At 36.5% G+C, this 19,372-nt stretch overlaps 1 protein-coding gene across 1 annotated transcript; it reads left to right on the forward strand.

The window, feature by feature from the left end:
- Positions 1-1,364: 1,364 nt before the first annotated feature.
- Positions 1,365-16,368, forward strand: LOC134527430 (uncharacterized). Its single transcript, XM_063360106.1, has 2 exons — positions 1,365-14,346; positions 15,962-16,368. The coding sequence occupies exon 1, from the start codon at positions 2,124-2,126 to the stop codon at positions 3,042-3,044; it is 921 nt and encodes a 306-aa protein (XP_063216176.1). The 5' UTR covers positions 1,365-2,123; the 3' UTR covers positions 3,045-14,346; positions 15,962-16,368.
- The last annotated feature ends 3,004 nt before the right edge of the window (positions 16,369-19,372 follow it).

The raw sequence follows: 19,372 nt of genomic DNA on the forward strand, positions 1-19,372 counted from the left end.
GTTCCTGAACGCGATTCTGTGTGTGTTCAGGAAAGTTGCGATCTCCTTGAGCTTCGCAACTTCCCTGACCATTATCGGTACACCCCTGTACCGTGTGCCGGCCGCGATTGTGGTCTGTGGTTGCGTGTTGGCAGGCAAATTTGCCAGCACGCCGTAGCTGTTCTGCAGCGGGATTGCGGATGTCGCTGCTGTGTGTTGTTGTTGTGCGGAGCCGCGCCTCGCAGGCCGCGCATCCTTACTGTTCGCCAGTACCGTCTCCCGACACCTACCGAGTGATGTGCTCCGGTTTCCCCTCAAGGCCTTTTTACCCGAGACCTGTTGGAAGTCGATCTCATCGTCAGTGCGTTCGCGTTTGGCGTTAGCCTGTTGGGTTTCCATGACCTGTTCGTGTGTTGTTGTACTCGTACTCGCCATGATCCCTGTCCCTGTCGCGGTTCCGATTCGCGGGCTATCCGACCCGCCAGGTCGCCTAATACCTGAAGCCAGTGGTGGCTGACAAACACTGATATGAACAGCGAAGCTAGGCCTTAGAGAGGCTGTCCTCTCTGCACCACTGCCTGGTTCGAAGTGTGGCGGAAAAATTAGGGTTCAGTATCAGTGCTTAATGAAGCACCCCCTCAGCAGACTCTCGTCTGACTGATAAAGGGATAACATCATCGCCAGTGAGGGCCGCGGGGCCCGAATGCCGCAACTTGGCATCGAACTCCGCGATCCTTTAGGAGTACCAGGTGGCGTCCTGCCACCCCTAACCTCCTGTTTTGACCTATGTGAGTTCAGTTTTGACTTTTTGTGAATGACTTTCTAAATAAGCTGCGAAGCTGTGTTTTGTTGCAAATGGCCTGGTATAATCTACTTTAATTTCGTGTGGTGACTCTACTTTAAACTCGTGTGTTGTCCAGCCCTCCCTTTAAGTTTAAAATTTAAATTCAAAGGGGGGAAAGGGGGGGGTGAATATTAATTTAAGCTGAGCAGTTGGCCTTGGCTGCTCAGTTTGTTTTGATTATTATTTTGTTATTTAAAACGTGTTGAATTATTTATTTGCGTGTGGGCAAAGGCTGGACTAATTTACTGTGTTAGCTAAGTGTGTTGTCTGTGGCGATATTCCTAGACCGTGGGCTGCTGACCCCCTCCCTTTAACGGAAATAGGGGCTAGGCCGGCGGAGGGGACGAGTCCCCTCTGCCCACGGCTGGCTCGTGGTGTACCTGTGACGGCTCAGCACCGCAGTTAGCATTTCTGCGAACTGCAGCACTGCGCCGCGAGGGATTGGTTGCAGCTCGTCTTGGCCCCAGGCCCTGGGGAGCTGCGGCTTGGTATGTGCAGCCTCTGCTGCGTAGTGGGCGCCTCTGATGGTGAGGCCGGCCTCTAGCAGGCGAGTGGCCTCCTGAACAGTGGCGAAGGCCACTCTGTAGAGGCCGGTGAGGCGCCCTGTTGCTCTGCTGCAGATTCTCCAGCACCTGGTCGGCATGTGGTCGGCCGAGCGCAAGGCTGCTTCTACTTCTGCTGCAGGCACCCCAGCCCCTCTGCCGCCCCTGAGGACGACAAAGTGCCAGGGCGCGCAGTGTTCTTGTGGCGGCTGTCTGGGCTGCTACTTTGCGGGCTGCCGCGCCGATTTCCCCGCAGTTAAGGCCGCCTTGGGGGCGGTCTGTGTAGCCGCAGAAGCTACCGGCGGCGGCAGCAGCGGAGAGAACTCTGGTGCCCCGTGAAGAGCTGCAGTGGTGCTCTTCTGAGCTGTTGCAACTGCTACTTGAGTGCCAGTTTCCTCTGCGCCCGATCATCAGTTGTCGTAATGCCTCATGCCAGAAACTATCAAAATACCTCCTGAAAATTGTTGAGCCACTAGCAGGACAGACAGATACTTTTGTCAAAGATTCCAATCATTTTATTTCTATAGTCCAAACACTGAAAATAGAAAACAACGTTACCCTGGTGAGTTTTGATGTCCAAAGCCTCTTCACCAATGTACCAGTAGCCGAAACACTCAGCATTGTCAAAGCCAAATTGGAGGCTGATCCAACTTTAAAGGACAGAACTGTAATACCAATCCCATCCATCATGGAAATGATTACCCTCTGTGTCACCACGACATATTTCCAGTTCAAGGATATTTTCTACAAACAGACCGATGGCATGGCAATGGGCTCTTCTCTTTCACCATTTATGGCCAATTATATTTATGGAAATCTTTGAGCAAGATGCACTTAGCAAAAGTAATAGCCCTCCTAAAATCTGGCTCCGTTATGTAGACGACACCTTCACTGTCTGGCAACATGGACTTGAAACTTTGGAGGAATTTGTGAACCACCTTAACTCTCTGAGGCCATCAATAAAGTTCACCTATGAAAAAGAAACCAATGGTAGCATTCCTTTCCTGGACGTACTAGTCAGCAGAAAAAACAACAGTCTGGAAACCAAAGTATACAGGAAACCTACACACACAGGCCAATACCTTAACTTTGCATCCAACCATCCCAAAACAACAAAAACTGGCATAATTCACACACTAACCAACCGAGCTGAGATTATTTGTTCTGATGAGAAATCTATTGCGGTTGAACACAATCATATAAAAAAGGAACTCATAGCCAATGGTTACCCTGCTAACACCATCAAACAGCATATGAAATCCAACAAAACACTCAAACCCACAGAAACCGATAAACCGGCAGGAACTCTAGTCATTCCGTATGTTCAAGGGCTTTCAGAAAAAATAAGACACCTGGGAAACAAATATGGACTCAAAACAGCTTTCCGTTCTAAATCTACTATTAAAAGCATTGTTACAAAGGTGAAACCAGCCACAGAAAAATTACAAACCCACAACTGTGTGTATCAGATCCCCTGTGAATGTGGCCACGTGTACATAGGTGAAACTGGCAGAGCTCTATCCACCCGAATCAAAGAACACAAAAACAACTGTAAGAAGGGTGAAACCCTAAAATCCAGACTTGCTGAACATACATGGGAAAATAGCCACAAAATTCTCTGGGAAGACTCCACACCACTCATACAGGAACCCGATAAAATAAAAAGGAAAATCAAATAATCAGCTTTCATTATTAGCAATAAAAATATTTTCAGCCAGCAGAGCATTGAATTAAAAAATATGTGGATCCCTTTGATTAAGAGAGAAACATCCCTGCAGCACAAAACAATAGCCAATACTCAACCTACAATAACCAATCCGCTTTAACTCCATGGTGCACAGCCAATGAGGAGTCAGCTTGTCTGCCATTGGCTGAGCAAGATGTAGTCCATTTTCTGATAAATACCCTCATTTTTCCGATAGCAGTTCCCTAAACGTCGCTTGTTTCTGTTTTAGAAAACTGTTGTGTTTGTTTCGTCTTTTCGTTTGGTCGTGTTTTTGTCTCGTTTTGACTGTTGTGCTGAATTTTTTGGGTTCAATATTTTTTGTGCTGTCATCATTTGTGGGTTTTTTTTTGTTTTTTTTTTTTGTTTTTTTGGAAAATTATTGTGTTGGTTTGTCTTTTGGATTTGCTGTGTTTTTTGTCTCGTTTCAACTGTTGTGTTGAATTTTTTTGGGTTCGGAATTTTTGTGCTGTCATCATTTGTGGGGGTTTTTTCGTTTTTTCGTTCTGTTAGTCCATTTTTCTTTGTTTTTTCCTTGTTTGTTGACCATATTCCTGTTGTGGAATATTGTGTGGCGTTAAATCCTGACAACAGCAATTTTTGCTTAATTTGTGTTTTTTGTCATTTGTGTTGTTTTTTTTTAAGTTTTCTTCTGTAGACATACATGTGCTAAGCAATGGCGTATGTCCAAAAGCCTACATCAAGTCACCTACCTGCATGTGGGTCTTTCCCTGCATGTAGAGCCTACCTGTTGTAGCACCTACCTGCATGTGGGTCTTTCCTTGCATGTAGAGCCTACCTGTTGTAGCACCTACCTACATGTGGGTCTTTCCTTGCTTGTGGTGCCTACCTGGGGGTGCCTACCTTCCACTAGTGCCTGCTTTGTCATTTGTATATTTGTTATGTAGTTTGTCTGTTTATGTTGTGCCCACCTCAAAAGTTTATCAACTGTTGGTGGGAATGTCACAAATTATGCATATAAAAAAATTCATATTAAATGTACAGATGATAGAGATATCTATTTGTTTTGTAACCAAGTCATAAAAAGACACTTGATACTTGTAAGGACTTATTTATTAAATCCAAATTATACTACATTAATAAAACACATCCGTATCTAGCCCAGTGCGGGGCGCTAGTTAAAATTAATAATAATAAGTGAATAAATCACAGACACACGACTTGTAATGAGATTGTCTGGCCTTTGTCATCCAAGTAAAAAGTCATAGAAAACGAGGTCAAGGCAGCAAAGTGGTGTTTAGCAACTGCTATAATGTGAAAATAACAGGAAGTCTTGCCTTTTAGAACCTAAAATGGAAATTTTGTTAATTTTCAATGTAAGCTGTTATTTTTCCAAACTTTAGCCCTATTGTTTTGTCAAAATCCCCCAAAACTGCATTAAAATATACCCAACATGCAGCAGTGAATCAAATTGAAAAGTGTTTATTGTTTGTGAATAATTACTACTATCATCTTTAAATGTTTACAGGTTAAACACTACAGTATTTCATAAACAAGCAAGTTAATAAATTCCATATTACATATTATTTTATTTTGTTAAAATCATTTGGGGTATCTACTTAAGTCCAGGATGTGTGAGATAATTCAAGGAACACATGAATTAGGTATTTTGCATGAAAACCTAATGGAAAGAGAGGGTTCCAAATTAGTATATGAGCGTACAAGTCTTCTAAGAGACTCGGTATTGGAAAGTCTTTGTTCTTTGTAATGGAACCACTGATACTAAAGAAAATGTTTGTTTGTGGTACTGTATAAAAAAAGAGGCCGACAAGTTAGAAGAGCTAGTCCTAAAGTAGGCCTGTGTGAAGCGTCAACTAAGTTAATCAAATGGAAGCTCTTTTTAATATTTTATTTCACTTCTCCAGGACATTTGCAATTTGTTTTATTTGAAGCTTTGAATGTAATGCAAGGCTTTGTATCTGACAAAAAGCTTTGCGTTTGTGGGAAAACTTAGGTGTGCTTTCATGAATGTACAAAATTAATGTTATGCATGGTGAATTCATCATTTCTATTGAATGGTGTTAGATACCCAAATGGTTTTATAATGAGAACCAACATTACAAATTTTTAATTAATTTTTTTTACTTCATTTCAGTATTTTATAAAATAAGTGAAATAAAGCTATGCTAAGAAAAATATTTGCAATTAAATTAGACTTCGCAAATATTTTAAATATTTATTTTTTATTCACATCACATCAAAAAACTAGTATTCACACAGACCTATTCTAAAGGTTGCTTCAGTTAGCATTTTGCAAAAAGCTAATGCAACCATGCTCACCAGTTCTGATGATCGTGTCATGATTGTATAGCACTTAATACGTTTGTAGTACACAGCTATCAGATTCTGCTCGTTACACGACAAAAGTGTGTCTCATCCCTACATATTGTTACGATTATTAAAACAATAATTCATAATTGTTGAGTGGGAAAACTACCGGATACGTAAATGGATAGCCCAACTAAAGATTTTATCACTACACAGTTTTATTTATCGCCAATATTTACATCACTAACTCTTCTAAAATGCCTAATAATTAATTACACTTAAAAATGTTGCTTCCCCAGTCACTCGGTTCTTACACACTGCAAACCTCGCTGGACCGCACCCCTGGCGCAACTCTCGCCGCAGCACCCCTCGTGGACCTCCGTCGCACTTCCCTTCGCCGAAGGTCCACTCGACGCTTCGCTCGGAACTCTGCCACGCCTGCAACACTATCTCCCGGAACTGAACTCTCCGCCCTGGAACCTTCGACCAGGGACTTCGACGCTCCACCGCACGCGCGGCACTATCGCCCTGGAACCTCCGCCGCGGGAAAACTCCCAGCTCCCAGCTGAACTGATTCACAGGCGCCACTTCTAGAATTCACGAGCGCGGCTGGGGCCAGTCCCGTCATTCTGCGCTGGCCCGACACGAGAAATCTCTAGACACGCGTCGGCAGCTGCCAGGTGGCGCGCAGAACTCCCCAGCTGTTAGGTGTCAGATGTCGCTAACAGCGCCGCACGGGGAGCGAGGGAAGGAGGGGGGAAAGCGGCGACCCTTGTAATTTGTGCGGCACGTCTCATGTTGCGGCGGCCACGTGATGTCAGTGGCCGTGAGGAGCTGCCAGCCAGCTCTGCACCTCCTCGTGTCGCGGCCTTTCTCACGTTCGTAACAATATCCTTTTATAGAGAATGTATATGCATTGCTGAGATCACAACCTGCCACTGACTGGTAGGTAACATCATTAAATTAAGCTGAAGGTGAAAACAACTCTCTTGAACACAAGAAAATGCAGGCACCATTGTTTGAAATATTAATCCGAAAACATCAAGAAGTCATGAAATCTTCTTCCAAATAAAACAACAGGCTGCACTCTCTTGCATTTTAATCAAGCGAGAGTATGATGTAAACCACAGCAGTGACCATAGCTATACCACAGGTACTCATCCCCCCAAATGTTACACTTGAACCATGTGGTGATTTTCTGGTAATTGTAATCTACTAATTTTCATGTGATACTGTAATGACTCTGTGATAGTCAAGTAACATGTATTAAAAATAAATTTAAAATATGCTCCCTACTCAATCCAGTTGCTTCGTGTATTATTATATGAATTAAACCTGCAATTTAATGTTGGCTAGCATACTGCACTACCAATTTTTGGAGTAAAATATCAAAAATATTTTTTTTTTGTGGTTTTCATCTAGTAAGACATACCTTTTTTTCCGTACAAACTGAAATAGAGGGTTATTTGTATATATATAAATATTTAGTTTATAAACATTGAGAAATGCTTTAAATAAGCTGCATTAAAAATCCTAATTTCATAATAATATATGCTAATTTTAGAAATAATGGATAGTAATTTTGCTGCTCCTATTTATGAACACCACAAACTTGATACGTATCTATCTGTGCTGCGTACAAAACACAAAGTTATAAAACTTGGGTATCTTCATATATTTGGTTTTTAATGAAAAAGTGGGATGATTTTGTTTACAAGAGAAGCTACCACACATTTTATATTTATACCTGGTTTTATGTAACTTTCTTTTATTACTTGACATGACACAAAAAAATTCCTAGTGGAGAAAAATGTTTTCCCCATAAAATGTTGGAACAAATGTGAAAAGCAATACGGAATTAATCTGTTTTATTTTTGACGTGACGTCTAATAAATTGATGAACGCCGGCTGCAAGCACGGAAAAGTGTCCTGTTATGCACATTGTCCCGTTTCGCTGTGTCCCGTTACGCTCATTTTATATCGCTCTTTGCTAACCTGAACCTCCTAGCATTGCGACCGAGTCCGTGGCGTAATTCTGTTTTCATGCATTTCAATGTAACATTTTCATTGCTCTTTGCTAACCCGTTCCTCCTAGCATTGCTGCACAGTCCGTGGCGCAAATATTATTATTTTTGACTGCATCTTGGTGTTGGGTAAGCAATTTTCCTTCACATCATCCTTGAAACGCTCCCATTAGTTTCCTACTTTTCCTATCATCGTCCTATCCTTAACAGAATAACACAGTTTGGAAGAAGTTAAATAGCAAACATGTATAATAAAGTTAAAATAAAAAATAAAAAAAAATAAAAAAGGTATAGTTAAAATAATCTCTTCGTTAAAAAAGTAATAAACATATATGAATTAATGAGTGCAAATAAAAGTAAATTTATCAATTAAATTGTAGATTTCATTTCACTCCTCCTTTGTTTCCATACAAAATAGTGATAATTCAATAAAAATGATTCAATTTTATTCATAAAAGTATGCAATCATTTCATCAATGTTTTGTTATGACGACGTCACGTTAAACTATCGTCCGTAAACCGACTTTACAGACAACCAATTTTTTTGTTTACACTTAATGTTTTATACCTTAGGCCAAGAAATAATTGTGAAGGGTATGAAAAGTCATGTACAGATGTGTTTTATGTACGTTTAGCACTGCCCCTTTGTTTACATTTAAGTTGTTATTACATATCTAAATTTATACATTGTGTTGGTTCTGCCATGTTTATGCCAAATGTTAGGATTTGGTACACTGCTTTATTTAGTAAAATCATTAGAAATTACCAATTTAAATTTAGCTAACCTAACCTAACCAACCATCCTTACTATTTCATAGAATATTAAATGTAGCCAAACATTCAAATAAAATTTCACAGTATTTTCAATGTACACAAACTAACCAATCGTTAAAACTGTGAACCACTTGAAGTATCCAAATACCCTCTTAGAGAGTGATTATAAACATGTCAGAACAAGAGTCTTTCCTTCAGAATTACAATTATTCTAAAGATTCAATTCATCTGGTAAAGAATACAAATTTTAAGGGAATGAAAAGACAAAAATGTACATTTTGTTCCAAATTTTAGAACTAACATAAATTATTCAACAACTTTTTGCACTGCTTTTGCCATGGTTTAACACTGCTTTTGGTCGGTTTTATTTACAATTTTCTGGTGTCCCTAGCAATTATGAAATCTAAGCAATTATGAAATCTGAAGGTATATTTTCTACAGCTTTTGAAGATTGTACGTCTTGTTTGACCAAATGTGACAAAACCTTTTGAGGTGAAAATTTCAAAACACATCAGCTTTATGTTATAAAAAACTCCAGTGCTTAGTGAGTTTTTACTAAGCATTAACAGTCACAAACAGTCACTAAATAATGCCAAAGATGTTTTGATGTAATTTAAAGACATTCCAGGTCCCTGTTGCATAAAATATACAAGTCTACAATTTACAAGTCAATCACTTGTAGCTTGTGAAAATTCCTGTAATTCTGTTTTATAAAAGTACAATTTACAAGCTACAAACTACAAGTGTTTTTAACAATTTACAAGTGTTTTCTACAAGTTAAAAATTTATAACATTTCATAAACCAAATTTCACAAGTAAATACTTGTAGCAAACCCCTAAGTTTCCACAAGCATTCTGAGTTTTGTAAATCTTACTTCGAGTTGAAAGTTGAGGTTAAAAACCTTTCTGCTGAATGTGAATCTCTTTTGAATTAGTACTTTTGTTAGTACAAACAATGGACATTGTTTTTACTGACTCAGATGAAGAAATAGAAGTTGAGGTTAGAAGGCAAAGGACTTTCAAGGAGAGAATAAATATATGAACTATGTCACATACTACGAATACAATGAACGTTTTAGGATGAGTTCACAAAAATTCGAAGAACTTCTGCGGGAAATTGGTCATTTATTGCAGCATCCGAAAAAAGAAAAAAAGCATTAACTTTTTATACATTAATTAAACTAACCTGGCCCAGCTAACATAAAAAGGCAAACCACAATTTACTAAAATTTATTTCCACAAAGTTTCGACAATTTATATACTGTAAATCCTACTCAGCTTAACTTAATTGGGGTAGGGAATTTGTTTAACAAAACTAACCCAACCTAAATGAGCATTGACCAACGTAAGCTAAACTATCATAAATAAACTATTTTTTTACCTGATGTACCTCCCACATATAAAAATATATTTCATTAACAAATCTTCCATTTAGGCCTAACAGTTCCGTCATTCTGCATGAGTAATATCCACAATTACCATCCTATGTTTTGTGGGAGGTATACTAGGTTTATAAAAAAGAGGTTGGTTAGGTTAGGTTTGTTAAAAACATCCTTTCCTGAGTATGTTTGATTAGGTTATGTTTTGAAAGTTTTTAAGTGTTTAAAATTTGGTTAAATAGTTTGTAGTACTGCCGATTTCAAATCATTTGCTACTCGTGCACTCTCCATTTTTCATGTAAACAACTTGTGAATAAAACAGGTGACTTGTGAAAATTTGATACAAGCTAACCAACTTCTACATGTTACAAGACTTTTTTTTATAAAACACATTTCCCAGAACTTGTGAGTTGTGAACTTGTGACTTGTAACTTGTAATGTTTATGAAATAGGGCCCTGGCATTGGAGAACTGAATGATTCATTGTTTTTTAAAGCATCAACTACCTGAAGCAGTAAAGTTGGGACAAAAATGTGCTGGTCAGTAAATGTCACTGGCTGTTGATACAGGACAAGCACAACTTGCAACAGCAGTATTCAGGGCCATTTTGAATCTCAGCTATAACCTACACAGTGAATGTTTACTAATCCATTACTATCAAGTGGAATGGAATTAAATATTTTAAGATGAAAATATCAAATGTCTGTGCAATTCTTATGTGAATTTTTCATTTTGGGTTGACAAAAAAAAATTGTGTGATGGAATATATGCGTAAATAACTAGCCTATATTGGTTTTTAATAAATTTTAACTCCACGAGTAAGTAAAATTGGTTAAATTATATATTTCAGTAGTAGTCTGAACCCATGAACTGCGTAGTTATTCTACGTCTTCTCCCATTCTGTCTGTGCCGGCAAGTGATGTGTCTGCTGCGCTGCATTTGCGGAGCGAACAGGAATAAATTTTTTTTAATTAACCAGCCAAAGAGAGAGGAGAGCGGGAAAGTGCGTGTGAATGTTTGAATGTGTGAATGTGTGTGTGTACGTGAGGCCATGTGGCAGTGTTAACGGTTCTCCATCCCTCTTATTGTTGTCCCTTGAACAGGAACCCTACAAAATTAATGTGTCTATCACGACAGGTTATTATGACACAACTGTGCACAAAGTTTACTGTTACTATGTGAGATTTCCCACACTTTTAACTGAACATTTCATGATATAACTGCAGCCATCGTTGGTGTTTATAAGTGCACCTTTTATATTTCTCCAGCTCCACCCAAAATTGCCTGTAACGTGTTTGCTAGTTTTTATAGAAGGAGCTGACAAAGACGGCTTGCCGCCTCTTCTCTCTATGTGGCAAGGGGATGGGTACAAAATAAAATACAATAAATGGAGGGAAACAAGGGTATAAAAATAGCAGTATTCTCCTTTGTCATTTTGTTAGGCAGTGTGGGGAATGGAGGGGTCATATATATTGGGTCAGGAAGGAAGGAAGGAAGGTAGTAAGGTGGAGACAAGTGGGTGCAGGACTGCCGGATCACACCCTCCTGTAGTACACAGACAAAGAAGAACCGAGGGACATGTGTGCCAATACGCTGACACACGAAACAAATATACTTATCTTATATCCATGGAACTCTGATGAAGATGCTACCTTTATTCGAGGGCAAGCCTTACGGTGAAAATGTTTTATTTTTATGCAGGGGCGATACTTCTGTAGGTAAATACAGTACAAGTAAATAGTTAACACATTTAATATGCCTTGTTAGTGTGGTAGGTACTGTAAATAATGTGATGTCTGCATGATTGCTTATATTGTATTTTAAATAACATCAATGAAAATTTTCAATTAAATATTTTTTGAAGTATACCTATTTTAAATAAATAAAAAATAAACTTTTTAAGGTGTTTAAAACATATTGCATTCAAATTTATGGTATTCTAAACTATGTTATTTTAGACTAATTAAAATGTGTTTCTTATGTATATTCTGACAACTACTCGAAGAAACACCAAAACAATTTTGTACAGACTTATTTATTATTTAAAAAAAAAAAAAATTGTATTTTGTTGGATTAATAACATTGGGTTAATTTAAACTGTATGCACATTTCTAATCATAAACTTGACCTGACAAAAATACAATGTGCAAGAAGAAACAAAAACAACTGTTTCTTCACTAACAAAAAGGTGCATCATTCATTCAAGTGGACGTAATTTTTTTTACTGATATGTATGACAATAGTGTTACAAGGAAATCATACCACGGTATGCATGTATGTAGGTATGGTGATTACTTTATAAATAAACATCCTATGAAGCAAATCTCAAAATTAAACTTAACATTACAAAACACCAAGGCACAATTTGCGAAGACATGTAAATGAGTTATGATTAGAAAAATAAGTTTTGAAGCATTTTAGCATATATTTTATACATATATGCATATCTTCCTTAGTAACATAATGGAAATTAATTAATTAAAATTACCATTTTAGTTAACAGCTTTAAATTAACTAAAGGTTAAATGACTATAGTAAACTTTACTATAAGTGGCAGTGAGAACCATATGCTACAGATAATATTTCTTACATAGGAACAACTGTAATTAAGAAAAAAATAAAACCATACAGTCCTCAATTCATAACTATTTTGTTTCAAAATGCAATTTTTATTGCACATACATGAATGGAGGCCTAAGTTCATCATTTCACCCATAATGAACTCTGCATGCAATTATTTCATCCCAAACTAATATTTAATTTTAATTATATAAAATTACCCACAATGTAAATTAGAACAGAATATTATATAGTATTAAAAACTAAAGATGCAAAATATATACAACTAGCAGTCTTATGTAAGTTATTTTTCCTCCACTGAACTGGAGTTAAGGTGGTGGTTAAGTGGTCTTACACACCATGTTATATTTTGTTTCAATTTATCATCATTTCTATTAGTTAAGGGTAATTTTTGTATATTTAACTCCAGACATCTCTTGCATTTGTTGTTCTGTCACAAATATTTTCAACATATATTCACTAAGAGTTATATATGGGTGTAAAAAGTTGCACAAATGATAACATTTACTCAATGGCAAAACATTTTACACACATTAGATTACACTTAGTACATACCCTCTTTTATCACATAATCGTCGCACCTATATTTTAGGGCATCAAAATTCGGATAAAAAAAAACCTCTCGCGTAAACGTCGCATGATGTTCTTGGTCACGATATTAGATGCCGAGCGCTTTGTGTAGGTATCTTTTCCGTATAAATTGATGTATTTTAATGTACAAATATAATATTTATTCAGAAATTACCGCGTACATATTTAAATAACGGAAATACGAAGCTGTCTGATGTGTAAATTTTCTTTTAGAGACTTTTTAAATGTTTAAACCTTCATTCTTCATCTCCGTCGCCGCAATGTACCACTTACAAAAATGTAGCCAGCGCTCGTTGCAATAACTACTGTTTGGTTATGTTGCTTCCCATATAGAGCGCGCACACGTAGTCGAATATCGATATCTTGCCGATTGCATGCAACGCGCGCTCTCTATGCGGAACCGAGTTAACTAAATTTGATATCCCGCTCACTCGTGGTGTTTACTACGGTAGTTACGTGTTCATTCAGCTTGCATTTGGATCACAGATTTTGTTTTTCTATTTAAAGTTGAAGAACGGTTTTTGTTGCATGACTTATTAAATTAAATTGTTTGGCGTGCTCTTTTATACTTCACTTTGTAAATAAAACGTACTTTCCATGAATGTGTTTTGTTTTTATGAATATTTAATCTAAAAAAATTTTTTTTTTACGCATAATCATTGCACCCCTACTTTTAAAACTTGATTTTAGAATAAAATGTGCGACGATTATGCGAGAAAACACGGTATCTCTTGAAAATATTTATGAGAAACAACAAATGCAAGAGAATTATAGTGTTATATTTACAGAAATAGCCCATAACTCTTAGCAATGAGAAGAAAATTAAAATAAAACCAAAGCGGCGTGTGTGACCCCCACCTTAAGTACAGAATATTTATATGGACTCCCCCACAGGTATTGTACAGCTGTTACTGCAAAACCACCCTAACTATAAATACTGAATCATTAGCACAATTCACATAAAATTAAACTTAATTTGGCCATCATATATCTAAACATCTCAAGTGCTTTCACTGTCTCCCAAGGAGCGTAAACTGCTCACATTAGGTGATGCAAATCACAAGAGATGATTTTAATAAATATTTTCTAAACCACACATTTAAAGAAAAAAAGTTCACTTTAAAAAACCAGGAATTGTGACACTGAATGGCTTCAATGAAGAACACACAAAAAGTAATGCTGATTTGAATTAGATTATTACTTGACTACCTATTTGCAATAATACAATTATTATGTATTAGGGTACATTTGAGTCTCGAACTTTCCACAGAACATATTCTTAATTCATGTGGTAACAACTGCTACCTAAGTTACAATGAATGAATGACCCTCTGTAAACTCTCACCATTTTAACAAACAGACAATGAAAAGTGAGAAGTACACCATCAAAATATCACAGCACTAGACCACCATACACTCGGCTTCTCTACACAGAAAAGCACAGCACACGTACAGAGCCTTGAAATAAGAGCCAGCCAGCAAACTCTTTAACATAGATGCAATGGAAACTGGCAACTTTAACTTGGCATTACAGTAGTTTGCAGAACATACAATAAAGTTGTGATCTTGTTTTACAGATGTCTGCTGTGAACTGCTGAGGTGAATTGTCATGGATACGAATGGTAAATGATATAATTTTCTGTTATATAACACTAAAATTACAATATATTATACATGCAATGCTTTATAATAATGACATTAAGGCATTATTAATTCAAAATAACTTTACAGATACTGTATTAATTAAGAGTTTGTGACCAAGGTACCAGTGATGTCGGTCCTGGTTCTCGGCAATACAACCATCACATCCAGAACCTTAAATCTAATCCTGGTACCACAGAAATATTTACAGCTAAACTTCTCCCAATGAAAATACAGTAGACTTCCAATAAAGCACATGGGAAAATAACAATAACAAAGGTTCAATCTCTATTTATAAAAATCAATTGCTGTGAATTAGTCTCGCTAAAACTAGAAAACGGCTCCACCGATTTGAATATTTTTTTTGTTTTGTTCACCTCATTACAGGGATGGCTTAGGGGAAAAAAAACACTAGGAAAAACCTAAAAAGAACAGACGAAAAATAAAAAAATGAATTAGGCAATTTTGTATGGGAATTGCCACTTTGAATTACTTTTAAATTTTTCTATGTTTGTCTTCTATGCATTCCTTAACCATTGACCCGATCTCGATGAAATTTTGCACACTTTATCTTTGAAACATGAGGAAGGTCACTGGCTAGGTGAGATTACGATAACACCAACCCTTAAAGCAGAATTTAAGGTGGCGTGCGAGTCGTACAGATAGTTACCTGTATTTTATAGTATTTCCTCTTTGCTATTGTCTGAATAACAATGGTGAGGGGGAGGGTGGGACAGAGGAGGACAGAGGAAGATAGAGGGAAGGAGAGAGTGAGAAAGGGGTAGAGGGAGGGAGAGAGGGAGGGAGAGAGGGAGGGAGAGAGGGAGGGTGAGGAAGGGAGAGGGATATATAGAGAGATATACAGATAGAGATAAATAGAGAGATATAGAGTTAGAGAGAGGTATAGAAATAGAGCGAGGTAGAGACACACACACACACACTGTTTATGTATAAATAATTTTAAAAATTTGGAAAAAAAATTAAAGAGGAATTGCAATGCATGCCAGGCATTAGTCTCTATACATAAAAATTAATTGCAGTGCATTAGTCTCGCAAAAACTTGAAAATGGCAGACCGGTTTGAATAATTTTTTTTTGTTTGCCTCAATACTGGGGTAATTTAGGAAAAAAGAACATTTGGAAAAATACAAAGAAACAGCCGAAATAATGAAAAAATAAAACTTGGTAATTTTGTATGGGAATTTCCAATTCCGATTACATTCAATAGATGGCGTACGTGGCGGACCATTTGTTTGACAGCTGCGCCATGCATAACTGTTTTTTCTATGTGTTTTTCATTCCATGCGGTTATGTGAAGTCTATTTTTTTAAAATCTTTTTTCGTAAAATAAAGTAAATGGATTTTGAGAATAGCTTTGGTTAAAGCTAATTTAATTAAATTTTGCGAACATTCATTTTTATCAGCCATTCTATTAAAGTAAATTGACTTTGCAGGCTTAGACATAACCACAAATTGATTCATATGTGTTTAGCAAAACTCGAAGAATAAGTTTGAGGTTAATAATAAGTTGTAAAGTTCTCAAGGTAAGTTCAACAGATTTCAGTGATTGTGAAAACAATTCCATATTGTTTTACAGTGTTCATTACAATGCCAAGGAGAGGACGAGCTGACGTAGGTCGTCATTGAGGCAACGATTATCACGGGAAAGTACAAAGGAAAGGCCGTTTTGATTCCGTGCATCCCGATGATTCCCAAGGACTTGCCATTCAATTTTAAACGGCTGCTATTCCCAGTGCGTCTGGCCTTCACGATGACCATCAACAAATAACAAGGCCAGTCGTTAGAAGTTTGCGGAATGAATTTGAAGTTTCCATGTTTTGTGCACGGACAACTGTATGTCACGTTTTCGCTAGTCAGAAAGCCATCATCTTTGTTTATGCGCCGAAAAACAAAACGAAAAATGCAGTTTACCAGAAAGCTTTGCATTGAATGTTAACTGCATTTACCTTTCATGTAAATAAAATACATTGAATTCATTTAAATTACAAACGAGTTTCATTTAATAACCAAACAAAACCTAAACCATACAAGATATGGCTAAAATTCTCCATCTCAAAGAATTAGAGTTGGAAGGTTGATAAGGATTGATAATCACTTATGAAGAGTTACAGTCACATTAATGTTAGGTAGTACGAAGTTCATCGGTTCATTCTAGTATCTTTATAAAATAACTTAAAAATAATCTACCACAATTTATAGTTGTCTACGACTCATGAACTACAGGTATTTTACTGCTCTTGCAGCACTACTCACTTTTAACTCAAATAATTTGTGTGTATCCACTTAACAGACATTTGTTACCTTGGGGGTTACATCTCTTGCCCATTTTAATATGTATATAACTTGCAATTACTTTTATGTGTTGCTACGGCAATATTAGTTCTTATTAGTATTTATTTTTTATATTTTACTTAATCTCTTGAGAACACATATTTACATTTTTCTCAGGCTACTTTTTATGGGTGTTTCTAAATTAAATATTGACTCAGCAAGAAACTGATGTTAATATGTATTACTAGATTTTGCTGCACCACAGGATGCCATTTAGTGGGATGTGAAAAACCTAGGTGCTAGGTGACTTCTTTGTGGTGGAATTATGCTGAAGTGGGGCATCAATAGAGCCATATTTTGTACAAATAAACACAACATCTATCAGAGCATGCTGTAGATTTGGTGTGATGGAAAATTGTGTAGAACCGAGAAAAAAGTAGAATCAACATATCCCTACCACGCACAGAACAATATAAACCCAAATGGAAGTTGTGAAGGTTTGCTAGACTATACATAAATTTAGTTAAAACACATTGCATATACATACAACAAAAAGGTTGACTTTTAAAATGACAAAAAAGTTATTATAAAAATTTAATTTGCATTAAAATATTTAAACGAATGCACAAAGAAAAACTGAGCCTTGAACTAGAAAATAAATTTTCTAGAGAACATAGGTATGGTGAGTTAGTAAAGAAAGAAGTAAAGCCGTAATTCTGAGGAAACTGATAAAGGTGGAGACACCCATAACACATTTGATAAAAACCTAGCTCCTTAACTCTGACTTATTCTATCTCATCATGATATAAATACCAGTGATTTCAGCAAAGTTGTGTTTAAATTCTGCTTTATTTCAAAACTTAACTAGCATTTCTGTAGGATGTATTAATTTGTATTTCTGTAACACCTTTTAGTGTTATTTTGAGTTTATCGTAATTCACCATAAAACCTTATTCCTAGTAATGAGAGTGTGTTCAAGCCTAATAACATTAAGAATTATTATTCAAAGACAGCTTAGTTCTGACTGCATTTGTCTCAGCATTACGACACCAAAGATATAAATGGTTGATCATCATGATAGATTACTTGGAACAAATAGCAAGGAAAAAAAAAAATTAAAATATTAAAAAATACAGTAATAAAATTCACATCTTACTTATTTACTGCCTCAAAATGTAGAAGTACCACAATTTCCACACTCTAACTCTAGGCAATTTCTCTGTCCAAACAAACATTTATTTTCCTGTCTCATCAACCAATTTTGCAACATAACATAAATATATTTACATACAAATCTTATAGAAACATACTGTATATCAATCACACATAACATGATTAGAGATTATGGAAAATAGCGTTTATAAATGTAATTTGTAGTAGTTATTAGTCCTATAGCATTTATAAATTTTTTAAGCATTTCAAAATGCATCACTGATATGTTTCTCAGACATGTTTTTTCCTTACTAATAATTTCAAAAGAAGCTACCATAACATTTACGAAAAAAGGATGCATCTTAAACTGCACAGCCCTTTAATGGGCACCCACTGATTTTGTCCAGCCCATTATTTAATATAAAGATGTTAAAACATGAACCTGAATTCATGTTAATTCTACAACAGGTTAGGAAGAAACCAGGTTTCCTCGCAGGCAAGGTCGGGTCCAAGTGCCCCTCTGTGGTGGCATTCTAGAGCAGCAGTCCTCCAACCTTTTCTCAGCTGTATCCTTGTCGGACTAAAATAATTTTGCGGCACAGCTACCCTTAAAGTGTGAATTAATGCTCAGTTGTTTTTCATGTGATGAATGAAACTGTTTGGATGAATTTATCATTAATTCCTTTATGTTTATGGAAATTTAGTTAATTTCACCCTCCAATCACTTGAGCCAGAAAGTTTGCTCATGTACCTGTTTTTTAAGTAAGCTACATTGAGAATACAGAAAGACTCACAGCGATCAGTTAAAGTAAAACACACAAGTCTTCTCACTGCAGCCTTGCCAACAGCATTGTTTTCTGATTACACATGCATCCAGCACTCTTATTGGCTTCCTTCATGGGATTTCTGTTTTAAACTGCGGTCTTTGCTGATTGTTAATTTTGAAAAATTTCATTTGTCATTCCAGTAGGTTTATGTTTTGGGTCGCAGGAAAATGGCTTCAACATCCAGCTGTAGATGTCACTACAGTCGATGTTGCGACAATAATCAAATATGCTCCTTTCCAAACCTTGCAAGTGGACAATAACAATTTTGAGGAATATTGTTTCATGGTTCGTACTCTCTTAGGTCATTAAAAAATAAGGACTTTTAAGGACTTCTAAGGACTTGATTATAGTTTTTTTAAGGACCTTTTAGCATTGATCTACAAGTTTTAAAACAAGAATATTCTGCACGTTGGCAAAAAATGTATTAATATAACAAAGAAATCAAGTGGTGTAAGTACTAATTATACATAGTCATGCAGTTTAAAATAGGCCTAAACAAACGCCTTGAACTTACCAATTTAAAAATACTTTGCGAACACAAACTTTCTTATATGTTGATCGACTTGATAGTAAAAAAATTATAATACAACATTTACACATTTAACAGTTTTCACCAAAGTGTTCGTAGCTCCATGATAAGACGGCACTAGTGTGAATCAATAGTCAAGTACTTTATATGAAATTAGTTTGAAACCAGGTCTATTTAGTCAGATTTTGCAAGTCACTAATTTTAGTTT

The sequence above is a fragment of the Bacillus rossius genome, chromosome 1 (assembly GCF_032445375.1).
Source record: "Bacillus rossius redtenbacheri isolate Brsri chromosome 1, Brsri_v3, whole genome shotgun sequence".
NCBI lineage: Eukaryota > Metazoa > Arthropoda > Insecta > Phasmatodea > Bacillidae > Bacillus > Bacillus rossius.